General features: G+C 40.7%; 1 protein-coding gene across 1 annotated transcript in view; it reads right to left on the bottom strand.

Moving 5' to 3' along the window:
* The window catches only part of LOC141802920 (dolichyl-diphosphooligosaccharide--protein glycosyltransferase subunit STT3B), a 131,959-nt gene that overhangs the window by 53,480 nt on the left and 56,402 nt on the right, over positions 1-22,077 (bottom strand). The window contains exons 2-3 of the mRNA XM_074686733.1: positions 20,721-20,829; positions 4,889-5,176 (exon numbers count right to left, since the gene is read on the bottom strand). Of these exons, the coding sequence (XP_074542834.1) occupies positions 4,889-5,176; positions 20,721-20,829 (397 nt within the window). The remainder of the gene's footprint in view (positions 1-4,888; positions 5,177-20,720; positions 20,830-22,077) is intronic.

The raw sequence follows: 22,077 nt of genomic DNA, 5'->3' as shown, positions 1-22,077 counted from the left end.
TCTTTGTTTCACTGCCTGTGTGTTTGGGAGGAGGCTCTGTGGGTGGGGGCAGCTGGCGTCTCGCAGGTCTGGTTGTAATGAAAAAGACTGCTCAAGCTGCTACTTGCAAATAACTTCCTTACAATCAATTTCTTCTTTTCTGTTATCTGCCACAATCTCCAATATTAAATATGGAATTGATTTAACTTTTTTTTTTCAGCTTCTAAGGAATCAATTCTAAGCTCCCCACTCTTGCGACACCTGCTCCAGCACAGGCTGCCTGAGCAGGGGGTGAATTCTTCCACAGTAATGACTGTTTTAATATTAATACAACAGGTTACAGTGAGGCAATAACACTGCAGTCTAGAGGAACATAAGGACATTTGTAGACGGGAAATGTTCTTCAGTAATTCCATGAGGTGAATTGAATAAATAAGACACATGCCAATAGTGCTTCAACCATGAACGACCGTATGAATGCAGGTACAGTACATGGATCATTAAGTGATTTTGAGTCATTGCAGCTGGCAGCAGTAAGAAAATGCTTTTTACTAAAGATGCATGTAAGAAAAATCTGTAATCCCTATCGTTCATCCCTATTTTTACCAGGATGATGTAATACTCTCCTTTTATTGAGACATTTTCACAAAACAAAACAAACAAAAAAAACAGAACTGTCGTCCATGGCTGCCAGCATGAAGATTAAAACTTCTGCAAAAGCTCCAAAATCTTCCTACTGGAGCGAAACTTACTCACCTTATACTCCCTCATCATTTGCTTGGCACTAACAGTCAGCTACATAATTATTTGGACAATGAAACATTTTGGATTTCTACACCCACACGTCAAAACTAAATTAAACTGACTTAAACAAGTATTTGCTTTCTGGGCAGGCTTTCAGCTCTCATTTGAGGTAATTGACAACAAATATGGGATGAACAAGGCACGAATAAGAATAAATGCAGACACCAAGACCTGGAACACCGAGTACTAAAAGTTATTGATCAAATCAATGATACTAAACTTGTCTATCTGCCATTTGTCAACCAGTTCTTGAATTGAAGAAGATAAATCACTTTATCACATTTTTTTTTACATTTTTGTAGATGTAGCCATGAACTTTAGTTTCCATCTTGAGAAAAATGTGTAATTTTTAAAATTTTTTTTATGTTTTTTATTTATTTTTTTGTGCCAAAAATGCATGTAAATATGCTCTCACAGACTTGGTATGGTGGGTAGGGATGGGTATCGATTTAGGTTCCTTTTATAGGTACCGAGTCCGATCAAATTCTGTCAAAAGAACCGGGTACCGATTCACGTGAAATCAAAAGTTACCCTGTTAAAACACATCCTTGTGACTGGAAGAGTAGGTAATTTTCCATGCTAAACATAAACACAGCATTGCAAGGTTATATACTAATGAAAAAATATGTTAAACTGAGAAAATCAAGTTTTTATCATAAAACAAATTGATTTATTTTTTCACATAAGCCCAGAAAAGTACCAAAAATTGGTACCACTGAGTACCGATACCGATTGCCAGGTACTGGGTATTGCATCGTTTAAAATGTGAAAGGTACCCATCCCTAATGGTGGATCATAAAGGGTTAAACCTTCACTGAGCACCAGGTGCAGAGTTCCTTGCCCAATGATGTCCACCGGGCTTCTGCAGCTAGTTCTGTGGCTCTCTACCTTCAGTCTTGCCATCACTCAGTGGAAAGCTGCCTCTATTGGATTCAGGTCAGGTAATCGAATGAGTCTTTCAGGAGCATGTCACAATGGGGTCTTGAAATCATCTTTGGTTGCTTTTACCAGGCTGTTTGAGGTTATTGTTCTACTGTAGTGTGAAGCAACATTCAATCGAATTTGAGGCCCTGGGTTGAGCCGATGAGATTGCTTCGTACACTTAAAGCGCCATCGTGCGGCTTCTGTCAGCGGGAAGGTCAGCAACAAGTACGAGAGGGCTGAAAACCCTCTGTTTCAACAATCAGATAAAGGTTTGTGTCAAATCAGTCAACAAGTTCTCCACTTTGGAACATTACTTTGGCATATAGTGGGGAAATCCCAACGGTATCTGATAATTTTTTCTTCAAATGAATTTTGACGTGTCACTCAGGGGGTGCCCTCTTGATGTGACTAAGAGTGGGGTTCTTCAATCATGAACATCTTTACAGGTTGGCTGCTTTGGAAAACCCTTTGTTTTTTTTTGTTTTTTTTTAAATTTCATAATGGCCTTTTTCAATTTGCTGTTCTCACCTTTTCAGTCATCAAGTTGATGAAGCAACAACTCCCAAAAAAACTCTACACCTTAAATTAGCCAGGTTGATTTAGCACACTTGGTAGAGTAGGCGCCCCATGTACAGTGGCTCAAGTTTTTGCTACATTGGTCATATGCTGGACTCGCACCAGATCTGTGTCTGTTGGGTCTCTGCTCTGTTGTGTTCTGAGAGCATGCTTTCTCATCCATCAACTCACATAGGGTGTGTGCTCAGACCGGCACCTCGCAGCACCACCAGATAGCTAGAGACAAAAATCAAACTCAATGGTCTGGCCCTGCTCGTTATGTGCATTTGTTGTTGTCGTAACATGGCCCGAGATTCAGTGTGGATGAAGCGTTTTCTATTTTGAAAGTTGACCAGATGTTCCACTGTTGTTAAGTGCTCAAATTCCTGGCCAGCTTGATCTGCCTGTAAAATGATTCTTTGTTGCTCAGGCAAAAAGAGAAGTCTTGTATAAATGATGCAGAGGGCTCCGACCTGCCAGATTGGAGACGCAGCTGGAACGCTCTGTAGCCAATCCAGTGTAAGTTGACACATTTACTTGAACAGACTTTGCCATTAGGAAAAGCTGTTGAATCATGTGGCTACTTGGTGCTCTCTCCCTGCCCATATTTCCTGTCTCTTTTCAGCTGCCTCGTGAAATAAAGGCAAAAACCTTCTGGTACCGGACAGCTGAACACCCAACAGCCTTGTAATGTCTAATCTTTGGGGCACTGTAAAAATAAAAGTCTACATCCCTTTTGTCTTTAATTACATTTGGATGGAAACACCCTCACATTAAAGATGGGAAAGGGTGCTTAAACAAAACAACTTACAACCTTATTTGGTTTTAAATTCACTAAAGTGGTGCCATTTATCAAAAATTGGCTGAAGAAATGCTATAGGAGTGGACATACATTTCTTGATGCAACGTAGCATCGGCGTAAAGTAGAGCTCAGGCTCTTACTTTAAAAGGCTGTTTTTTTAATCCACTACAGTTGTATTGCACCCTGTTTGTAGTCTGATAAAGGCATCTGGCAGCTGAATCAATGCTCAGACAGCGTGCAGACAGCCCCACATAATACATTCATTTATTTATATATGCACTTTATTCACATTTTTTATTCTATATTTTGCATTTTGACGATACTTTACCAATATACTGTTTATGTGCTGTCACATTCAATTATGTCTTCACTGCAAAAGCAATGAATTTATTGTTGCTGCATCTAAATTGCCTTTACACTCTAAACTTGCCAGCCTAAGGTCAATGGAGAACTGGTTCAACAGAGAGGCTTATTATTTCGTCTTCTTCGGACTGATTATGTTATTAACAGGTCCTTCTTCTATCTCAAGGTTGTTTTTCCCATTTTTTAAACTAATAACCTGATCTTACTTTTTTAGACTTTGAAAATGAAAAGTAACAATGTTAACCACTAAACGGATACAGTTCAGTGCGAAGAGAAAAAAAAATCATATTTGTCAAGGTCAACTACAAAAATAATGCAGAGGTGCTGAGAAAAAGGTTTGGAAAGAAGAGCTCTTTAATTTCACACACACACACACACACACACACACACACACACACACACACACACACACACACACACACACACACACACACACACTCCCCCCAAAAATCTCATTCAAAGCAGGATAGCTGCAGGCAGGGAGGTAGCTGTCCATGCAGCTGAAAAGAGTGGACACAGTCTGTGCCGGACAACTTTCACTTTCCCCCTGAAAAGCTTCTTCCTTCCACTAACGGTGGGACGACCATTTCTCAAATATTTTCCACTGCGGCTTCTGAAAATGTCCAAGCTGTTTTCAAAAATAACACCCTCTTTCCTTCTGTGGGTTTCTTTTTTCTGTTGAGGTCCACCTCAGTTTGTGTCAAGGTCTACCTCAGCAGAGCAAAGGTAACAAAGAAAAGTTTCTTTTTAATATCTGAGGTGTAAACTATTCCTCAGACAAAGAAAATAATACAACAGAGTTGGTGAAAATTTACCAAGGCCAGGTTTTTTCTTGAATAAAAACAAACATTTTTCTTTCTTTGAGTTTGTTTTTTTAAAGCGGAGCTAAAAAAGAAGGGGCTTTCCAATCCCTAACCTGAGGTCATTTTAACTCTTCTCTGAAAGGTTGGCGTATTGTGAAGGTTTACAGTGCTGCATACAGTTTCCTGGCCTCCACATGGTCTACAAAGATGCCCAGTATGCCTTTCAAGGCTCTGGATAAATAATTCAACGTGGGAGGCCTGTTAAGATTGAAAATAGGTCCACTTTTCAGGCTCCATCAAGCCCATGCCCTAAAAATGAACAAAGGACCAGAAGGAGCTGACCACATGCTAGGATTTATTTGTAGGTTTGTAACCTTTTTCAAAGTTATGTTTATTTTTTTGTATTGTTTTCAGGCTAAATATTTACTCAAAGAAGCGACTAAGTGTTAGGATCAAATTTGCTCCTTTAGATGTCAAACCAAAAAACGATGGTGTTCATTTTGTAAAGTACATTCCCAGGAGTAGTATCTTTAATTCTGTTTCTGGTAGGTCTCAGTTTTACTGTAAATAGTATGAAGTGTTTTTAAGTTTGCTGAAATATCAACACGTTATCTTATGCACTATTTTCACACACAGAAAGCTGCTTCAGCATACATACCCAGAGGTAGTAGGTGAACTGCAGGGCAAAAATAGCGATGCCTTCATTGTCAAAAGAGCCAGCAACAGAGCGGGAGATGTAGCCGGGAACTATGGCGATGAAGCAGGCCGCCAGCAGCCCTGCGCCCTGGTTCCACAGCTCCCGTGTCAGCAGGAAGGTGGAGATAGCGGTCAGACCACTGAACACCGGTGCCAGAAAGACACACACATCCCGGATGTGTACGGTGATGTGCAGCATGTTGAGCACATAGTGGATGAGGCCGGCTGTCACCATCAGGCCCGGGTACACCTGAGTGAGGAAGCACAGGGGGGGAGAGAAAGGAGGTTAGATTACAGAAGATGACATTTAATGATGTCAGCTCAGGCTTTAAGAAAGTGTTGGAAGCATTTTCTAATGTTTTTTAATCAGAACACTAATAAATGAAGATAATAAGAAGAAGATCTTTTGCTAGGCGCCCCCCTTTTAGTTGTGGCTGCCTGTAACAGCAGCTCTCTCTTTGTCCGTTTCTTGTAATTTTTCCTGTCTTTTTTGTCATCTTTGTATCTGGACTTTGTATGGCCCATTTGTTGGTCATGGACACCAAACTGGTTTTGTCTTCAGTGATATTTTTACTATTTTGCTCCTGTGTTTGTCTGGAGATCCTTCATGTAGCCATGGCCACATTGTTTACATGTGAAATCAGCTGTTAGCAGCCTTTAGCATGTCAATGCTAACTGGTGCAAGGCCTGATGTTTTCCCACAAGGTAAAGAGAAGAGGGTGAGGACAACGTTCTTGTTTTCAGGTGTGAGCTAAAAAGTGACGACATGGACCTTTCCTTCCATCCATCATTATTGGGAACGTAATATCTATCTCCAATAAGATAGACAAGCTAGCCATGCTAACCCAGCAACAGACAGGGTACCAGAAGACAAAGTAGCATCTTGTTATTCACAGACATGGCTAATGGAGCTAACACTGGACACCAATGCCACAGATGGAGCATGACTGAAGAAGCTCAGTCCTGGATCCTGTGGCACTGGAGGCTGGCTGAACTGGACAATGATGGACAAGCTGTCAGCATCTATTTTCTTATGGACCTTTTTGTATTTTCTTTACACTTTCATACTTTTGTTTTCTTGATTGCTGCAATGACTCCTCCTGAATTCCCCTTGGGAATAAATAAAGGATTTTCTATTCTATTCTATATTATTCTAATAAAAAATATCTTATACAGCATCAACACATGAGCACTGATTGGTGAGATAAAGAGAAAACAAGACGAGAGATAACTTGAAAAGAACCCAGCAGGATAATTTTAGAAAAGGAAATTCTGAGAAATATCATCTTGGAACATGGACCAAGAGGAACAAACTGATCTAATTTCAGACACATGTTACAGTTTTTATTAAATCATTAGGCCTTAACAAGTGTGGTTAATTAGATTTTGAACAAAAACTTGTAAACACTGGTGATATAACTGAAGTCAACTAAATCGGCCTTCAGAGTTGTAGTAATTAATACTGGGCACCGGCGTGTGCAGCTGCAACCAATAAATGTTTGTTATCAATTAACTCTGTTGGTTGGTATTATTCATTTTTTATCATTTGGCTTGTAAATGGACACTCTCTCAGTAGCTTGTTGTTTGAAAAAGCAGCCACAGAGAGGGAAAATATGAGGACAGATCCAAACTTTACTTTAACTTTTTCACCAGAAAGTAAAATAATTGCAGCATTATAGAAATTTCTGGCTTGTGGGATATGTCTACATAACAGCATGTAACCCCAAAAGCTCTCGCAGTGCATAACACCTCCTACTATTCAGTATCTAACTCAAAAGAATTGAGGCAAAGAAGTGGTTCAGAAATGTTGACCAATTCAAAACATTACTGGATTTTTGGGCCTTGAGAGTGGACCATATAGCTTGAAGTGTGTCAGGGACAGTAGTCAGCTTTGACCTCCTTAAAGGCTGGAGTGATGCAAGGTGTTTCAGACAAATAGATGATATGTTTTTGGAAAAAGTACACTTCAGTACAGGTAAAGACGGCTGTATAAACTCAGCTACAGACAGCACATTCTCAGTTTGGATTTGCTCCTAAACAGTTTACAATAAGACACAATAAATGATGTCAGGACAACAAAACAACAAAGCATTCAGCAGAACGACTAATATGATGTTTTAAATAAGACAAGTGTATAAAAATGAAGAGGCTAATAAAAACACAAACAATGGCTCAGACTATTATTTTCACAATGTTTTAAAACTGATTTAAAGTCTCCCAAGGTGACCAACTGAGGCAGTTTCAGATCCTTCTGAAGGTTTTTCCATGAATTAAGAGCATCATATTAAAAAACCCTCTTTGCCTAATTCAGTTTGAACTCAGGGGACCATCATCTGTAGACTGTTTTGAGAGTGCATGTTGTGCTGGTTTTTGATTTAACAAATAAAAAAATACATAGTTAAGATGAGAGCAGACCAAGGAAGGACTTGTTCAAAAAAACCAACCAGCTCGAGAATCTGCAGAGACACAGAGACAGCCACTCAGCAGCAGCAGCAGATGGAGCATATAAAGAACAGTGGTGTACAAGATGACCGCAGCCAGAGAGGAATGATAAAGCACAGTGATAAACAATGTCCCACTTCTAAAAGCATTGGTCAGATAGGCTCATATACAACAGATCACTGTAGTCCAACAGAGGTAAAAATGGGGCAAAAACCAGATGTTTTTATTTGCCCTGAAGGAAAAAAAAGTTTCTCAAAAAGAATCCAAGTTTCAGTTTCAAGCAAGGTTATAATAGTTTTGGATTTTTCATTTTAGTTTAGTTTTAGTTAGTTTTGACATTTTATTTTCCATTACAGTTTAGTTTAGATTAGTTTTAGAGCAGGCAATCTAGTTTTTATTTAGTTTTGATTTTTGCAACAAGGCTTAGTTTTAGTTTAGTTTTAGTTTTTTCATACTTTATTAACCAGGTGCAGGATTCAAAAAGGTCATATTTTGTCATACTGCTTATTTTCAAGTCCAACATAGTGCTCACTGCTCAGTCAATGCTGATACTGAACTGTTGGCTGCTGCCTTAAACACATGAAAATAATATAAACTTAGTATAAAAAATATAAGCATAAATTATTTAAAATAATGTTGACATAAATTATATAAAAATAATATTAACATAAATAAAAAAAATATAATATGAGCTTCAATAAATAAAAACTTGGACTATGTAACAATTAAACTATTACAGATGCTCTAATTCATTGCTCCACTACGTTTCGTTGCAGCACAGCGCACAGCCAGTCAGTGCAGTAAACAAGCTTGTCCCTATACGCCACAATGATGGTGCTGTGCGACACTGACAACTGCCTAAAACTGTCGTAAAATTGGTTGGGAAAATGTGTCGGATTAATTTAAATCCTAAAGGCTATTAATATTGTCAAAAACTATAACTAAGGGAATTTTGTCTATCATTTTAGTTAGTTTCAGTTTGTTTTGTGAACACAAGATACAGTTTTAGTTTACTTATCGTTTTTGTTTCTTTTCTAGTTTTTATTAGTTTGAGTTAACTGCAATGTATTTTCAATTTTAGTTTTCGTTTTTAGTTTCGTTTTAGTTAACAATTACAACCTTGGTTTCAAGTTAAAAACAAGGCTGCTATGTGGCAGGGTTCGAAGCTAATGAGGAAATGTTATCAACTGCAGTTCTTAAAGAGTCCATTGAGGTGTGCAGTGGAAACAACCAGAAACCTACACCAAGAGCAAAAAAGCAGATTTTTACACCAAAAAATATAAAGGTCCGCCTCTTTGCCTCATCCAAACTAGACCAAGGCGGAGTTAAACATTCCCTGACCCCATTGTTGATAGGCTTCAGAACTCTGAATCAGAAACACATGTCACACAGACTATATCTATATACTATGCAGAATATGGTTTCATAACATCATCTGAAAGCAACCTCCCTGATTCAAGGCTCACCTGATATTAGATTTAGGGCGCAGTGATAGATTATGTCACCAATCAAATCCAACAACGATTATCTGTTTTTACGGCTGGTGCTGAAAATGTGATGTAACAGCGTGAGCTTGTAAGTGTGTGCACATGTGTGCATGTGTTTTCTTCCCCCTGTCAGACTGATTGGAGGAGATTGGTGATGGGCATGTCTGGAGGTCAATCCGAAGAGCCTTTCATCTGGAGCTTCTTTACCCTTATAAAGCCTTAGTCGTAACATCTGTTGATTAGTCGAGTAATTTACTAAGAAATGGCTTTTTTAAAAACGAATGTTCCTGTTGTGAAAATATTTTTTATTTCTAGACTTGGGAAAATTACTGTAAATTTATTAGAGTGGCTGATGCGTGTTTATGAATAATTGAGTTTTTATACTAAAATCATATACTGGAAAAGAAGGTCTGTACAGCACTGAACTGAAGGTTGTTAAAGCAGTGAGTGGAGTCAAAGAGATTAAATGTTCATAATCTGTGTGTATCCGTGCACACACCATGGCCACCCCTGTGTCAGTGCCACCTAAGTCCAAAAGTCTGGACACGCCCCTGCACGGCAGTAGACTTGTGAGGAGTGAAAGCCAACTGGCAATCAGTTTTGTCAATCAAAAGTTGTTCTTCCTGGGGTATTAACTAAAATGCCTGGCCTGGTTTAGCCTAGCGCTGCCATGAAGCTAACCCTGAAGCTGGCTAAAAAATAAAGGTGTGCTTATTTTAAAGAAACCTGGATAGGACATGCTATTTAAAGAGATCTCTTTATTTGCAACAAAATACATTCACTTATTTCTTGAAATATTGACGCCTCCACCCCACCATTGCAATAAGTATGCTGTCATTCTGTGGCAAACACTGCTCAAGTTGTATAAGCCTAATTAAGGTGTTCTGCCAAGACTCACAGTCAGAGTCTTTAAACACTGCTACAATCCATACTGTGGTCTCCTTCCTGTTTACTTCATGTGTCTTTTTTCAATATTGTCGATTTTTCTGTCTCAGAGCTCTTTAAGTCCTTCAACCTATTTTGTTTTGGGTTTTTTTTCCTCTGTTTTCTTTTGGTTTCTTCCAGCTGCACTTGAATTGATATGGTTGGACTTGCCCTTCACACTTTATAACCCAACCCTCATCCACATCGATGGTCTGTTACTCACGGTGGTAGTTCTCTCCGTAGAAACAACCAGGCACCAAATGCCATAATTGACTAAACAGAACTGAGCATTCGACAAAGCGTTGTAATAAAATGAATTAAAGCCAACACCCAGTAGGAGCTGGAGCGCAAGCAGGAGCGGCATCATGGCCGCATCTCATATATACAAGAGGAGATCCAATTAGGGCGCTGTGCAGAACACTCCAGTACACAGGGTGTCTGTAGTAAAAAGAGGCTGTGTTTAACGCGTGAGTGATGTCCCTGATGTACGCTCACTGCAGCCCCGGTCCACGCACTTTGCCTTGCAGCTAATAAACTCAGGTCTTCACGACTCTAATTAGCCAGCGCCAAGGAGACTTCAGCTTCATCAACCCATCTACTGTTATGAAAATCAATCGTGTCTGGCCTCTTTGCTCCAAGGATTCAAGTCTGGTGAATGCCATTTACAAAAGTACTATTGTAATTATTAGCCATTTTGAACCTTGCAGTAGAAAAGAGCAGGTCTCCAAAAGATTGCGCTGATTACTGATAACATCCATCACAGCCAAGAAGATTTCGCACAGAGTTTGAGCTTGATTAATAAGAATCTCTGGGTGTAATTTATAAACACTTGTCCAAAATTGGCATTCAGGAGTGCATCACGTTGCGTGTTCATTATGGAAATATCATCTTGAGCTGACAAAAGCTGTTACCCTAAAAGACCCTGAGTCATTGTTTTTATGGCAACAAAGAGTGGTTGATTGGCTTGGCAGCGTGCTGTTGTTAGAGACTGTCACATTAGAGAAGCCTTCCTTCCTTATCTGGGGCTGGTAGAAAGAGCAGCAGACAGTTGTCCTCAGGGGACTAGAGGGTGGGAAGGAGTGAAAAGGGAAATTTAAAAACACAGAGGGCAGCTGGACTGGTCCAGGCTGAACAGCACAAAAGTGTCACACATACTGATGTAGCCTCGTACATCTTCCAAACGGTGTAACCCATTCAAGTGTTGAAAGACTTCACGCTATCATGCACAATTAATGAGGACTGTCAGGATCATTTGGATGATGATTTTGAACAAAAAAAAGGGAGGCGGGGTGATGGTGAGGATAGTGAGAGGAGACAGGGAGACATTCAAAAAATGTGGAGGCAGGCAGTAAAGGAGATGATGAAAGATAAAAGGTTGGAGAGACAGAGAGGATGGGAAAGAAATATAATGGCTGAAAGGACAGAGAGGGTGTGTTAAACAGTGTGCAGGCGGGGAGGAGGTTGAATACAAAAGACAAGAGGCATGGTCACTGCTGTCAGCTGGAGCAAAGGTGCTCTTATGAATTCCACCTGGAGCTAGAAGGGTCCCAGACCACCGCTCAGCATGAGAAAGGACTTTGACATTGTTCAAATGTCAAGACAGCTTTTTGTGGAAACGAGGATGGAATTCAACTTAGTCGTTCAGACACTTTTCCACACAAAGGCCATATAAGCTGTGAGTGCAATCCCAGGCTATGAAACAGGCTGTGCCAACCGGAGATGAACCAAGCACTCGTCCACACCCCTGCGCGTTTTAAAAGCATAAGCTTGATGCAAATACACAGCTCTCTCGCACTCGTTTTTGTGGTTCTGAATGCAGTGTGGGAGGAAACTAAATGCCCTTCTTCCCTGAAGCCTGTCTCTGCTCAGAAAACATTCAGCTCAGTCATGCAAATGTGTGGGATTTTGACAATTAGCCTACACATTTAATGAGCAAGGTTTTCAGTTACTCCAGCAACTGCTGTCACGGTGCCCTTGGGCAAGGCAAGAGATAATTGTATCCACTGATGTATAAACACTGCAGGTAAAAGTCTACATGTGAGCAGGCTGGTTGAGCGTCTGCAGTCACTCTGTCAAATCTCATCAATTCAGCCGTTCTTACATCTTACTGCGCTTTGCATAGATTTGCATGTTATGGAGAGACATTTGCATCCAGCACGGCCAACAGAATGACCCCCCCACCTGCTATTGAAATAACTGTGAACCCTGTAAAAGGAAATGCAACTCACCATCTGCCGTTAAACGTCTTCCAAGTCAAACGTGGGTTATTAGGAGAACTAGCTGCGGTCAACTCACACGCAGCAGATGGGCACTGTAGTTTTTAAGCAAGGCAGGAGTAAATAATGCATTTGTTGGGGATTATTTTCAGCAGTGGATGAATATGCAGTTGGTGGAATGGGGAGAAACTACAATAGCAAGATTAAGGAGTGGGTGCATTTCCATATTATCAATATACACTCACTGGCTACTGTATTAGGCACCCCTGTCCAACTGCTTGTTAACACTAACTTCTAATCAGCCAATCACAAGGCAGCGACTCAATGCATTTAGGCATGTAGACATGGCCAAGATGATCTGCTGCAGTTAAAACTGAGCATCAGAATGGGGAAGAAAGGGGATTTAAGTGACTTAGAACGTGGCATGGTTGTTGGTGCAAGATGGGCTGGTCTGAGTATTTCAGAAACTGCTGATCAACTGGGATTTTCACACACAACCATCTCTAGGGTTTACAGAGAATGGTCCCAAAAAGAGAGAATACCAAAGTGGCAGTTCTGTGAGCGAAAATGCCTTGTTGATGGCAGAGGTCAGAGGAGAATGGACAGACTGGTTGGAGCTGATAGAAAGGCAACAGTAACTCAAATAACCACTGGTTACAACCGAGGTCTACAGAAGAGCATCTCTTAATGCACAACACGTCCAACCTTGAGGCACATGGGCTACAGCAGCAGAGGACCACACCGGGTGACCCTCCTGTCAGCTAAGAACAGGAAACCCGGGCTACAATTCGCACAAGCTCAGAAGATTTGAAAAACGTTGCCTGGTCTGATGAGTCTGGATTTCTGCTCCACATTCGGATGCTAGGGTCAGAATTTGGCATCAACAACATGAAAGCATGGATCCATCCTGCCTTGTATAAACAGTTCAGGCTGCTGGTGGTGGTATAATGGTGTGGGGGATATTTTCTTGGCACACTCTGGGCCCATTAGTACCAAAGTCCACAGCCTACCTGAGTATTGTTGCTGACCATGTCCATCCCTTTATGATCACTGTGTACCCATCTTCTGATGGCTACTTCCAGCAGGATAACGCTCCATGTCATAAAGCTGGAATCATCTCAGACTGGTTTCTTGAACATGACAATTAGGGATGCACGATATTATCTGTGAAATATCGGTATCGGCTGATAAAAGCTTAAAAACACGTTTATCGGTATCGGCAGATATGAAAATTTCTGCCGATAAGCACAGCCGATACGGTGCTATTCAGTTAAGATTATTATTATTTTCCATCTGAAAAACAAGCTCCTTAAATAAAATGTAGCACTTCATTTATTTGCACTGCAGAGCTCTGTGTCTGTCACCAGGTTGTTACAGTAGCTCAAAAATAATTAAATGCAACTTGGTTATGTTAAAAAATGCATTGTACATTTAAAGTTCATGTGATCTAAAGAAATTATTTTTCTGTATTTCAATACTGAATGTCTTGAGTTTGAAAAATAATACATTTCTTATTTAAATATATAAAAATCAAATGTTTTTTGTCTTGTTTTATGTGTGTTTCTTAAACAAATAAGACCGTCACAATAAGAGTAACATATAAATTCCAGTCCAGGATAGACTTAGCTTTCTTTACAGTGAAAAAAAAACAAACAAACTTGTGATTATCTGTATCGACCAAAAGGGGTTTCGATATATCCGCATATCGGATATCGGAAAAAATTCAATATCGTGCATCCCTAATGACAATGAGTTCACTGTACTCAAACGGCCTCCACAGTCACCAGATCTCAATCCAATTGAGCACTTTTGGGATGTGGTGGAACGGAAGATTCTCATCATGGATGTTCAGCAGACAAATCTGCAGCAACTGTGATGTTATCATGTCAATATGGACCAAACTCTCTGAGAAATGTTTTCAGTACCTTGTTGAATCTATGCCACGAAGGATTAAGGCAGTTCTGACCCGGCACTAGCAAGGTGTACCTAATAAAGTGATCGGTGGGTGTAAATAATGTTGGATTTTCAAAATGTGACAAATTCATATGCGCAACAAATCCCTGTAAACTGCCTGTTCTGAAACCTGCATGAGATCTTGGCAAGCTCTTGGCAATTCTTCATGAGATGTTTATTAAAGGCTAAAGTATGGGCCTCAAACACCAAGGTCTGCCTGTTGCTCTGCCCCAGAAAGGCTGACAAAAGGCTGTTGGCTGCAAGGTCAACATGACAGAGGTAATTACTCGGTAAATGCTACATATCCCGGCCAGGCAAGCACTCCACAAATTATACCCACTGAAAGGCTCTCCTCACTCTCTTTGGAACAGCACAGCTTCACAGTGCAAAAGGGCATCCTAGAGGTTAGATTTCATTTCTGCTTTCACTTTTTAATTTGTGTTTGATTTAAGATCATTTACGAGCTAATATATTGGATCAATGATGTAATATTGAATTTCAAAGTTATTTCCTGAGTATTAAAGACATGTAAGACTTTCTGTTTCACTTGAGCGGACCACAGAGATAACTCAGATACTGAAATAAATGAGCGACGATGTGGCAGGAAATTGATGTTCAGAGAAACACAGTTAATATTCACTAATGAAATGATCGAGAGAGAGGGAGCTATAAATGACTGATACTCATCAAAGCACCTATTGTCGTCTTACCTCAAACAAAAGCTGAGCTCTGATAGAGCAGAAGCACTCCTTTGTCCTCTATTTGCAGATGGGTCGAGTTTGAGGACAGTCGGCTGAGCACACCAAAATATCTGAAGTGATATTGTAATTGAAAACGAAATCACTTTCATGTGAAACTCAATTTGAGCTGGGAAAAGATCAGCGCAACACTCTATGATCCTTATCAAAGAAACTGGGTGAATACCACTGCAGTTATTTGTTGTTTTATAACTCATGTATTCATGAAATGTCAGGACAAGTGTACAGGGGAAAGATGTGAGCTGTGTATGCTTATTTGTATGCAAAAGACAATGCATCATGAAGCCAAGGGATCTTGTAAATGTCATTGAAATTCACTTTAAATTGCATGCCTTCCATTTCCGATTACCAGTCTAATCAGGAGTTTTAGCTTCCTCGCTTTGACTACAAGGCTTGTCCCTGCATTCATGTGCTATAGTATAAGCAGCATATCCATTATTACAATCCAGGCCTGTCATATGAAATTACCAAGAGCAGATGGTAATTGCATATGACAGCAGACTGCTGATGGATGGGATTTCGATTCCAATTCCTGCGGTCTTCTGCAGCGGCAAATACTATTTTCAAACATCTGCATGTGGCAATGCTACAGCTCCTGCCCTCTACCATCTGTTTAATGCTGCAATGATAACTGCGGATGATGGGTACTAAAACAAACGTGACTCTGTTGTCTCCTCTGTGCAGAGAAACTACAACAGACAACTCGAGAAAGGGGCAATATCTGGAATACTGAGTATGATGTTGCTTTGCCTTTAAATATTGGCTTATTTTATGCATTTTACTGCACCCTGTGTTTTAAGTCGTCTATGTTCAGACTTGCAGCGCAATATAGTCTAAGTTCTGGAGATTGCAAAGGCAGGGAAAGAGAGAAAACAGAAGATAAGGTCCTGAGTTTGGGATAATTTTAATCTGTTTTTCGGTTTGAATTCACCCCCAAAATAGCACAAGGCTATGCCGCAGTGCTTTTGCACACAGCATGCAGTATTTGCATCTAGTTCATCCAGATGAACTGACACAAATTGACAGGATATTAAGATGGACAACGCATCATCTGTATGAAAGTAATTCCAAAATCAAACTAACTGCCCTGCACGTGTGGTGTCAGATTAAAATTTGCTCATGTTGACACTGACCACAAACAAAGAGATCTAAAGACATTCCGATCAGCGTTTCAGGCTATGATTGAGATATGATTGTTTTAACATTGAATACCTACAGAGTCCAAATTTGATACTTGAGTTTGCTGGGAAGAGAGTGGCACTGCATTCTTACTTTGATTTGGTATTTTTTTGTTTCTTGTTTTTACACACCAAAAAAAACTTCTGTCTTTTTTTTCACTGGCCTTCAAAGCTTATTAGATGTTGAAGCTTGTCATGATGTGCTCTGGCTGGCAATCTTTACCCCAGAAAAATAACAACAGAAAATACTCCACTGCAGTCAGTTTGTGATTAGTTTATGCCATTATTATAGTCAAACAGAAATTATGATTTGACAAATTGTTGCTGTTTTCCATTATTAAAGGTTATCATTGACACAGGAGAAAATCAAAATGATTTGAACAATCTGATTGTCTCTCTCCCTCTTTTTTTCATAAAACAAGAATGTGAATTATCTGATGACCCAAACAATCAATGGGTTAATGCCTAGAAAAGGGTTACCTAACTTTCCACAAACTTTAAACAAACAGCTGTTGTCAGCTCGTCATTCATTAAAGATTAGAAACAAAGGGTAGAGGGAAAATTTGGCACAATGTCTTAAACAGTAAATGTGTGTGGTGTTTATGAGCACAAGTAGAGGATCTGAAACATGATACAATATGCATGACCTTGATGTTCTCTATCATTAAAACAGCCTAACAGATGGGGTAATTCTGCTGTTAGCGCCTGTAATGGTGGGATCTACAACAGACTGCGTAGAATATGGACGTAGTATCTGCTCGGTGTGTACGTGGTTTCCATTCTTTCCGCAGCCAGCCTCAAGCAGATTCTTCATGAACAGAGACTTTTAGCACTTCCTCATAGGCTTCATTTTTCTAAACTAAATGTTGCCTCTTGATCTACAACCATTAAATTTAATGCTCTGCTGGGGTGCTAACCCAGCTCACGCTAATAAAGTTTTTTGTTCAACCATTAGTACAAATGGTCTGTTTTTATTGTTAATGGCTGGACGTGCATGTGGGCCCAGGTTGTAATGACAAAAATAGCATAGCCAGAGACCCCCTGCTGTGGGAATACACCAAAAGGCTAATCAAAGAAATGGACAAAAATCCAGCTGATCAGTAGAAAATCTGACATCCTGTATCCTCTGATACCGTTGTTATTATGGCTTGGTCACCTCAGGGTCTTTTGACAACAAAGAAATGAGGAAAACGGATCACACATTTTCTGTTTGCATTTTTTTTTGTTTTTCTGTGGCTTTTAATAAAATTCAACCCCTTTTTTTGTTTATAATTTTACTATAATGGATGAAAGAAGCAGTTGTAATTAACTTTGTGATTATAGGGGACCCCCTGCCCCCATGAATCCTACCTTGGGAACCACTGCCCTACATTAGTCAAACACTACAACACAGTTGTATGGGACAGAAAATGTGACAATGGGCCTGACCCTCAACTGACTCCAGAGATGGAAACATGTCGGGGGACGTTTCCACATTAACAAGAGGCTGAGGACGCCAAGTGTATAATCCTGATGCATCATTAGTTCATGCAATTACAGCTCAGTGCCAACCCGGGGAGGTCCATGAAGCTCAGTCAACAGAAAAAAACGGCCCAGTGGGATTATTAAAGGGAGAAGAAGAAGGATGAATGGGCACAACCTACAGGATGCATGGCGGCAGGCAGAGAGGATGAGGTCAAGGGAACAGATGCACAGTGGAGAGGAAGTGAGGGATAAATTGCGTGGAATTGACGTGTTGGATTTTTCACTGATGTTGCTGTGGGCACTGTTTCACAGCACTGGTTGCTTCAATAAGCAGGGCAGCCAGAAGCAGAGAGGAGAATCGGTCAAGTTAACAGCTCACTGTTGGTACTGGATTGTGACTCAAATCTGAGCTGCCCGATGGAGGCTTACGGGGCTCTTTGGTATCTGTACGCTGGCTCGCCTAACCCGAGATAACCCCATGCAACCAGTCCTCAAATCCTCCACAAAAAACGGTCTGCAGAGAGGATTTCTGTGACCCCACATCAACCCCACATTTTCCCTGCACAGTGGAGAACATTAATACAAACTGCATGTGGATGTATATGAGAAATCCCTTTGTGCTCATGAATATTTACGACGGGTTCAGATATTTCTGACTCTTTTGCCTTTCGATTCAATCAAAGTATAATTTGATGCCTGACTTTCTCAATAATGGGCTGACTGCAGCTTGTTTGACTGTTGCTTTGAATATCCTTTAATATAAAATGGATTGGGACTGCAGATATTTTAGATTCTGCTCAAATACCTGCTCTGTGCTGATGAAAAAGTCTCCCCTGCTTCATCTTTTTTTGCCTTTCAACTAGGCCAGGGTCACAGCGGAAGCATGCAAAGCAATGCAAGGCGGACCAGATCCATCCAGTTCCCCTGGAAGCACCTCCTGCGAGATTCCTGAGTATTCCTGGGTCAAGATGGATGTGAAATCCCTCCAGCATGTTCTGGGATCTTCCCCTAGTGGAGAAGCCAAGACTAATTCACTAAGCTGGGGTAAAAAGAGGCTTTCTGACCAGATTCCCAAACAGTCTCGACTGGTTTATTAACAGAGAAGCTGAACAGGGGGATTTATGTTTAATGTGTCTGAGCTCACCCAATCCTAAAAAATAAGTCAAGAAAACTTGATGTAGAAAACTCATTAGAGCAGCTTGGATGTGTTCTCATTCTTTCATACGTTACCCTGAGCTCATGACCACAGGTGAAAGATCAACTCCTAAATCCAGAGATTTGCCTTCAGGCTTAGCTCCCTCCACAGGGAAGTACAAAACCCTCATGACTGGCAATGCGGTACCAATTTGAACAAGTTCCCAACCAACTTGTACTCTTTCACCTTGGGTCAAACTGACGGAGGCAATCTCACAGAGTAGCATGGCCTCAGACATTGGAGTTGCTGACTCTCATTCCCCTAAGCTTTACCGTGTGATGCAAAGCAAGCCGGTTCATGCCAGAGGTCACTGCATGAACAAGCTAACGCCATTATCATCAGCAAAGTGTATGGGGTGCAATTTTCAGAAAACCAAACTGGAAGTCTTTCCATTCAACCATCAGCTTATCAAGGTGGGACATTTATTCAGAGCAGATCACCCTTACTTATCCCTGTGAAACAGTTAGTGCTTGGTGATATAGCGGTGTCCATAGTACACTGTTGGCCTACGTCATGACCATAAGCCCTGTTTCAACCAAGCAATTCATCCAACCAGTTTGGATAGTACAGTTTGTTAGGGGTTGGATTGGTAAATCCATGCAGTTAGCCTCGGACAGTACCCCTCTATTTCCCACTAAATCCAACAAAGAAGACAAATGCGACACAGAAAACAAAGAGCAATGGCAGAAGGCATCCAGCAATTTGTCTCTTCTGTGATTGGCATGTGGCTTTTTTGTTACAAAGTGCATTCAAGCTTTGTTTCTTGATTCTTTTGACCAATCAATAGACTGCAGTGTTGTAGCACCTTCTGGGCTCAGATATGTATGTCTTGCGAACCAGACAAGGAGGGGTCCCAAAAAGTGGAAAGGTTTGTCTTGGTAATTTTGGGACCTGTACCCGGTTTGGTCAATGGAAATGCCACAAAATGTGTGCTGAAACGAGACAAAATGAACTGAGCCAAAATGAAATATTTCTCAGACCACTGTGCGACAAACAGTTTAACTTAAATCAAAGGGGACGCGAAGTGTGCCCGTAGTTTCAATAACTAACAATACACCTCTGTGATTCCAAAACTTGATTAATATCACTTTTGTTCCTGCATAGATATGAGCGTGCAAATTCAGTATGTATTCTGCTCTCTCTGACACAGCGGCTAGCTCCACAGCTAACAGATGACTGTCACTTAAAAAAGATCTAACAACACAACTAACAGGTTAAAATCTATCACACTTGTTTCATGAGTGAGTGAGACATAGTCCCCCACTCTGCAGAGGGACAGTCTGACAGCAGGAGAAAAGCACTCTGAACATCTTCAAATGTATAACATGGGTATAATTCTTTTATCGTCATTACATCAAATTATCAGATGTACCAGGGAGCAGGAAAACAACCAAAGTGAAACAAAACTCCAAACAGATAAAGCTTTTTTCTAAAAGAGGGTGAAGCTCTGCATAACTTTCACTGGCTTTCGGGCACTTGGAGAGCAGCTCGGGACGAAGAGCCACACCAGTTGGCTTTCTAGTGTGCAGGTATGTGTCGTGTATGAACCAGTGATTAGCCATTTTCTTCATTCAAGGAATGCATATATTCTAAAAACTTTACAAAAAAGTTGCCAAAAATGCCTAATTTATCACATGTGATAAAAAATTGATACCATAAACAAAATTACAGAGCAATTTTTTTGTGATATTTTGTTAAAAAGTTCAATAAACATCTCAGTTCCAGTTCAGCTCAGTTCATAGTAATTTTGACAATAACCATGTGCAGCTCTTGATATGCGTAGCTTATGAGCCATGCCTAAGCCTGCAGGCTGTGTGGCCTGTAGAGGTTCAGCAGTGAGACCCAGTGAGCTTGAACCTTTACTCACAGCCTCCAGTCCAATAAGAGCCACCATCACCCCAGTGAATGTTCAAGTCAACAAGCGGAGCTTTCCAGTCCCCAAGCAGTGCCTTTTCTTTCACTGAGAGAAACAAGCTGGCTACAGCACTGAAATTCACTTGTCTTTGTGAGCTCCTTCGAGCCATGTTTACAGCATCTTACTTCATTTATTTTCCTTGTACTTGACGTTCTCCCACTGTATTTTCAGTGAAAACAGCCTAGAATTCAAGAGCAACTAAACAAATGTGCAGACACGTAAAGCACGAGCCTGACTGCATCAATTAGAGCAGAAAACTTACTGTTCCACCTACGATCCTGCCCAAGGGGTACCACGCTCTTTCATCAAACCAGTTGAGGAATTCATAGAAGCCATTCGTGGTGAGATGGTGCGTCGATCTGTAGTTGAACCTGAAGCAACAGAAGAAGAAAGAGAGAATGAGGATGAGTGAATAAAAGAAGCAGTAAGAAGCGTACACAGGGGAGGAACATCTATTTCCAATTTTGGAGCATATTTTGCCCAACTGTTAAAGGTGTTGACAGACCAATAAACACTTAACTCTGGGAAAGAATGAGTTGTTTTATTTCCAGATTTTCTGAAGGCGGGCTGACTGGGCGAGCTGCAGAGACTTTGCCTTGATAGGATAGAGAAGATAAAGCTTCCATTCACTGTGTGAGCCTTTGTGCTGATGCCAACAACTCTCAGGTCAGCCCTCGGTTAAAAAAAAAAAAAAAGAAAGAAAAAAGGAAAAGGAGGGATGAAGGGCTCTCACACATACTGTGGCATTTTCAGGACAAAGCCAGCTTATTGTACAGATAATTCCTAGTGCAAGCAAAGGCATGTGCTGAGGTGACAGAGACATAAAACGGGTCTGGTGCTGGAACAGGGAAATAACAGCCTATGATAAGAAAAAAAGAAAAACAACAAACAAGAAAAAAAGCACCCTGGGAATAAATGTAAGGAATATCAGTGGAAACAGGCCTTGATTCAGTCTGTAGCTGTGGTAAGCCGAGGGGGCTGGATAACTGTCAAGCAGCAGAACGAAAGAGCTGACACCGTGGAGAAGGCTGCTGCCAAAGAGAAAGAAGCAAGTGTTCAGTACATTTTCGGCTTTTCACCTTCTTCGCTGCATGGCTCATTAAAGTCGGCTGCTTTATGGTACGATGCGAGGCCTATACCTCATGGAAGACCCTTCAAAGTGAGGAGAATCTATAAGCAGGCAGAGCAGAAGGAAAATGTCTGTTCTGGCCTTCTTTACGAGCTATGTACAGCAGAAAAAAAACACGAGGACACGTAGGGAGAAGTGCTTTGACTTAATCTACATCAAGCGTAAGCACTGACAGCCAACAAATGCAGCACGATTACAACAAGGAGTATAAAGCTTTGATATGGTGAAAAACGTCAAGCTCATTTTTTATTCAGTTCAAAAACCTTAATTTCATGTTCGCTACGTTTGCTTTTCCTCATGTGTAGCGGCTCTGCTGCAGTAATAGCCTTAAAAACGCTGATGCAGTGAATTTCTTCACATCCTCAAATCATACAAATGCCTCCCTGGGTTTACAGTGGTGCAACCCTGTTAACAGCAGGCTGAACCTGCCTATTACATGCAGACATCACATTTCAGAATGCTATCAGCAGTGACAGTACTTGCTCCTATC

The sequence above is a fragment of the Halichoeres trimaculatus genome, unplaced genomic scaffold (genome assembly GCF_033239565.1).
Source record: "Halichoeres trimaculatus isolate MK-OKI-2021-1 unplaced genomic scaffold, fHalTri1.1 fHalTri1_scaffold_14, whole genome shotgun sequence".
Lineage (NCBI taxonomy): Eukaryota > Metazoa > Chordata > Actinopteri > Labriformes > Labridae > Halichoeres > Halichoeres trimaculatus.
The sequence above is the reverse complement of the archived record's forward strand: the minus strand, read 5'-3'. Positions and strand labels throughout refer to the sequence as shown.